This window comes from Pterocles gutturalis, unplaced genomic scaffold (assembly GCF_000699245.1).
Source record: "Pterocles gutturalis isolate BGI_N339 unplaced genomic scaffold, ASM69924v1 scaffold5384, whole genome shotgun sequence".
NCBI classification, from domain to species: domain Eukaryota; kingdom Metazoa; phylum Chordata; class Aves; order Pterocliformes; family Pteroclidae; genus Pterocles; species Pterocles gutturalis.
The window spans coordinates 62,525-67,179 of record NW_010135534.1 but is presented as its reverse complement, the minus strand read 5'-3'; the positions used below and the strand labels follow the sequence as shown (position 1 = coordinate 67,179).

General features: G+C 43.1%; 1 protein-coding gene across 1 annotated transcript in view; it reads left to right on the top strand.

Moving 5' to 3' along the window:
- Positions 1–267: 267 nt before the first annotated feature.
- The window catches only part of UST (uronyl-2-sulfotransferase), a gene marked incomplete at both ends in the record, with an annotated part of 51,859 nt that continues 47,471 nt past the window's right edge, over positions 268–4,655 (top strand). Inside the window, one exon of the mRNA XM_010081923.1 lies at positions 268–423. Coding sequence (XP_010080225.1) covers positions 268–423 — 156 coding nt within the window. The remainder of the gene's footprint in view (positions 424–4,655) is intronic.

The following is a 4,655-nucleotide window of genomic DNA, read 5'->3' as shown; positions in this document are numbered from 1 at the left end:
TAGTGTTTCTGGAGTAGCTACCAATCTGCACTACTGGATCATGAGGGGGAAACCTCAGCTTGTCACCTTCTGAGCCATATGTTTATATTCTAAAGAGCTTCTAGCGTGTTCATGGAAGTGAAATCTGACCTGAGCAGGGTCCTAGAAATTCTGCTGTATGTATCTGTTGGTTTATGGTCAAAACATGCTGTGATCCAGAGGTACACAGAAACAAAAATACCAGTATACTGACTCCATTTTTTTTTTTTTTTTTATATCTCTATTTAGGTACTTCCTTTCCCCAGCCAAGTGGTCTACAACAGAGTTGGAAAGTGTGGGAGTCGAACTGTGGTTTTGCTTTTGAGAATTTTATCAGAGAAACATGGGTTCAACCTGGTCACATCTGACATCCATAACAAAACAAGACTGACAAAAAATGAACAGGTAAGTTACTCCTGCTCATCTTAGATCTTGTTTTCTCATTACGTTTGTGAAACTGAGAAACAAAGGCATATGCTAGCAGAAATTGTATTGAAAAGGTGTACTGCTTCTTTGACCTGAGTAATCAGCCAGAATTCATCATCCTCTAAGTGGCTTCAGTTAATAGGAGAAATGGATGGTAGAGCCAAGAACAACATGACATGGAACCTAACCAGAAAAACTAACTTCCAGCAAGCCAGCTCCTGAATTTAGTCAGCATTGCAGTTAGTCCAGCAGAGAGGCAAGAAGGGTTAGTACAAGTGAAGTTAGGTGCTAACAGCTTCTGGGACGTGTATTAATGTGTCTGTAGGGTACAGCCATTTATCATATAAGCAGGCCACCTTATTCAGACCTAGCTTGAGTCTCTTTAAGCAGAGCAGGAGCAAATAATACCCAACTGGGGGTTTGGGTTTTTTTGCTCACTTTCTTAATTTACTTCTAGTAATCACTTGCTTCAAAATGCTCTTTCCGAGGGCCATACTAACCCATGTTGCTATAATCAGAACATGCCCTTGATCCTATCTCAGCCTGTTCCTCATCTGCCTGTTTCATGTTATCACACAGCCCTCACTCGAACAAGGAAAAATACCATGTGAAACCACTTACCCAAGCAGCCCTTTTCATGTTCCCTTGAAGTTGCAGAGGGCATTATTTTTGCAGCTTTGATTCCAGAGAAGATCCAGTTATTTAAATTCCCTTGTCTTTAGAGTAACCATATGCCCTCTGTGAGTATTGCTGCCATCAGTAGGTATTGATGCAAGTAATACAAAAAAACCGCAGACTCCAAAGTGTGTGGCTGTAGTCAGATGCTGTACACAGGACTGTTGCACACATTACCTACAGCTGCTATTTTGATCTGCTGATCAGGTAAATGCCGCAATAACTGCCTGCATCACTCCTAGGAATAGCAGCCTGCAGACCACAAAAGGATGTATGCGATGATCAAAATAGAGACGTGGGCCTGCCAGTGGCATTGTGCTGTGATTGGGGGTGATTTATTTGTAGCTTCTTTATGAGCACAAGTTTGTTATTTTAGATACAGCAGTTCATTCCAAATGGAAAATTGGGAGCAGGTATTCCTCCTGCAGGTCCTACCTTCCTCCCTTCCAAGGTGGCCATCATGGTCCCACCAGCAGCTGGCTCCCCTAACCCACATGGCACTCAAATTCAGCCTGAAGTGGGGACCAGCTGGCCAGGGCTGCCACACCAGCCCAAAGGCTTCTGTGCAAGGCTGGATAGGACACCACATTGAAAAGCTATAGGGGAGAACAGTGTCCCCCCACTGCTCCTGCCAGCAGCTGAGGGAAGGGGCAGAGCCCTGGGCTGCAGCTACTGCAGCATCCCTCTGTGTATCCCACCAGCAGCGCTGCGGAGCCTGAGGCGTTCGCAAAATGGTCCCATCAGGTTGGGGTCAAACTATCCTGTGCTACAGAGCCTGCCTGGTTAGTTTTTCTGCTTAACTGTAGGAGATGGGATAGAGGATTTCTGTGGGTATGACTGCTTTTCTGTTTCGGGTTGTTTGGGGTTTGTTTTTACTATGTTCTTCATTGATTTTCATTGGTGATTGGGAGACGCATCATCAAGTCTGCAAACCTTTCAGGTATTATTAAGTATCAGCTTTTACCCTCATCATCTACTTTGCTTCAGTTCTGTTCTGCCTTTCTCTGGTAGGTGGATTGTCCTTTGTTAAACATGATACAAGATCATATCTCAATAGTCTTCTGTGCTTTAGTCCAGCATCTTAAGATTCCAGAGCGGCCCAGACTTGGTTTTGATGCAACCAATATACTGACAGAGGATAAATACCCGCATTAGTTTTTGCACTCCAGAAGCTGTTACAGCGAATGTGCTGGAACACAGATGGTGCTGGATGTATTGCTGCAGAGCTGATGATTTACTCTATAGATTGCCCTTCTATAACTTGAGTTTCTTTAATTTATAGCTTATTTACATAGTTACAATAGGTTCATAATTTAATGAGCATGTTTGTTGAAAAGTGCCTTTGATCACCAGGAAACATGCCTGGAGACAGTAACTGTTCTGTTGTTCAGGATATTTTTAGTTGTCTTCTCACTTTTTATGAGCAGAATATTAAAAAATGAATTATTTCTCCCACCTTTAATGTGGTGTACACAAGAGGAAGTTAGGAGAATGGATGGTCTCAGGCTCCAGGCATTGGAATGAGAGAAAAGAGAGCTGAGCTGGGCTGTAGGCTCCCAGCGTGAGCATGGGCTTCTTGCTCGAGATGATACATCTCTTTTCTTTCTGTCATTGTCTGTCCTGTGTTTGGTTAAAGCCCTGATCCAGCCAAGACTTTTCTGTAAATATTTAGCTTATGCAGCCTTCTGTTGTTAAATAAAATTAAGCACGTAGGTGTTCTTAACGACTGCGGAGGTTGCACATAACTGCAATCCATATTCTGATTGCCTTTATCAATCTCCTTCCTGCTAAGAAATTTTCCCAAATTATGTGTTCCTGACAACAATTAGAAGTGCAGCCTTTGAACATCTGTGGGCATAAGGGAGAGAGGTCTGGAAACAGATGCGTTAATTTGTTCCTTACCATTTGCTATAGTATTTCCAAGTAAATCAGATACAGAAAATAATATGTAGTATACATGTATACAAAGTCAGTCTAATTGATGTGGCTTTAAAATGGCAAGCAAACTGTTGCAAAATTAATTCTTCCCCTTCCCCGACTTCCTTCTCCACCCCCATTTTTTTGCATTCAGAGAAGAATGCTTATAGAAATACAAATACCAATCACATACAGGTATAATTGATAGTTTATCCTCATACAGTTTCCTTCTACCACCCATCCTTATGGCCATGCAGCCACCTTTGTATGTAATCCCAGTTTAACACACTAAAAATCCATCACTAATTTTTCTTAAATGCTTTTAAAGACAGAAAATTGGTCATAGCAGCCTGGGGAGCTGAAGGAATTCTTGAAACCATTCCAGATTTCTGAGAGCTGAAAATGAAGATCTAGTCTCATTCCTGTGAGTTGTTTATGGAAATGAATACCGAGATGAAAGTGATATACCAAATACCTGTAGATACTTGTGCCTCCTGGACCCTACATGTCTTCAGTAGAGACTGAGAACAGTAGAAGAAGGTAAAGAACTCACAAGGAAGACAGATACAGAGATTTTTTTTGTACTATTTTTATCAGTGTTAGTGGAGACCATAGTGTCCTCCAGCTGCCCTCACTTGGCAAACCCCAGTTGCCTTGCCTATACATTTTTTTGTCTCAAATTCTCCCAGTGAAATACAGCAGCTTAAAAAAAATAAGTATCATTTTGGCTGTTGTCTAGGCCAGATTATTGTCTGATTATTTCTTTTTGTTCCCAGTAGAATTTACCTATTGCAGATCTCGAACCAAACGAGATTGCTCTGAGCAGCCAGCACAGAGGGCTGGCTGACTGCAGAAGAGGGAAGGAAGGTGTCCTCTCTCGCAAGCCTGAGTTGAGCTTTTGTGCTGGAACAACGCTGTGGCTGGAGCAAAGCCATCCTCCACGTTTCTCCCCTTTCAGGGAGGGCCCCCTCCGGTCTCCCGGACTCATTTCGCTGTGCCATCTGCTGGATTGCTATTTACAATGCAGCAACAGCGGTGTACAAATACAGCGGTGTGCAGTGTTGAGCCATTATGGTTTGATTTCTTCAGTATGGCCAACTGAGATCTTACAGTGGTAGTGTAGGACAGCAGACAAGGAAAAACCTTTCCCCTTGGACTATTGCCTCTCGATGTTCTCGCTCAGGTGGATTTTAAGGTTGAAAACCAGCCTGTAGTTTACAGGACTGCCTCTGTTTGCGGATATGGCCTTCTTTAAAGGTTCTGTTTAAAAGTCAGTGCTGAAAATGAATTTTGGAGAAAATTTTAGAATGAAAGCTTAAGCAAGGAGTCAGAGGGGTAGAAAGGTGTTATGCTAGGGAGCAAATCAGCATTTATGCTAAAGGCTGTTCCTTACAATTAATTGGTGTTTGAGGGGGAGTGGTGGAATGATAGCAAATGTGTGTTTATCACACCATAGAGGTCTTTGCAAATTCTTGCTGTGGTTTAGCATCTCTGCAGACTTCCGCCACGTGGTCAGGGAGCACAGGGCACCCCGTGCTTTTGGTTTGCTTTTGCCCAGTGGTGAAGCTGATGTGTGGGCTCCACTGGTGGGTGTGAGTGTGGGGTTGTGGGGGGCCACC